General features: G+C 40.6%; 1 protein-coding gene across 1 annotated transcript; it reads left to right on the forward strand.

Moving 5' to 3' along the window:
• Positions 1-818, forward strand: LOC18107011 (agamous-like MADS-box protein AGL62). The gene has a single exon (XM_006372925.3). It carries the CDS (start codon positions 103-105, stop codon positions 712-714), a length of 612 nt encoding a protein of 203 aa, XP_006372987.1. The 5' UTR covers positions 1-102; the 3' UTR covers positions 715-818.

An 818-nucleotide genomic window follows, 5' to 3' on the forward strand; every position in this document is an offset into this window, starting at 1 on the left:
TATAGCTCATTTCACCACTATGTATACAATAAAACCTTCACAAATATATAGAATCTCCCTTCTTCTTCTTTTTCCCTTCGTATCTTTCTCTCCTTCATCAACATGATGATGTTAAATAAACGCAAAAAGCAAACCCAAGGCCGTCAAAAAATAGAGATCAAGCAGATAGAAGAGAAGAGCAATCTACAGGTGACGTTCTCAAAGCGTCGTGGGGGTCTAGTCAAGAAAGCAAGCGAGCTAAGCCTTCTCTGCGGGGCACAAGTGGCCATTCTTGCCTTCTCTCCAGGCAAAAAGGTCTTTGCGTTTGGTCACCGCGATGTCGACATGGTACTTGATCGTTATCTCACTGAGAGTTCTACTGCTGGGGAACTAGGGGCCGCGAGTAACGACCCTCAAGTTCAACAATGGAACAAAGAGTACGAGGAGGCATTGAAAGAGTTGGAGGAGGAGAAGAAGCATGTGGCAATGGCTGAACAGTGGAATAAGGTGTGTGAAAATAATGTTAATGCAAGGTTCTGGTGGGATGAACCTATTGATGATATGGAATTGGAGGAGCTTGAGGAGTATGTGAGGGCCATGGAAGAGTTAAAGAAGAATGTGGCTGCCAGGGCAAATGAGTTAACCATGGCCAACGATCATTTTGGTAATCAAAATATGAGTCATCATCTTGATCTTGGAGTTCATGGTTTTAGTCTTGAAAATGTTCTATTTTAAAGAATTTGTAGCAACAAAAAATCCGGTTGATTTCTTACAATTGAATCCAAATTTAGCAGCTTGAACTCTTGTTTTATTTAATCTAGTTTTTTGTTTTTTTTTTA

The sequence above is a fragment of the Populus trichocarpa genome, chromosome 17 (assembly GCF_000002775.5).
Source record: "Populus trichocarpa isolate Nisqually-1 chromosome 17, P.trichocarpa_v4.1, whole genome shotgun sequence".
Lineage (NCBI taxonomy): Eukaryota > Viridiplantae > Streptophyta > Magnoliopsida > Malpighiales > Salicaceae > Populus > Populus trichocarpa.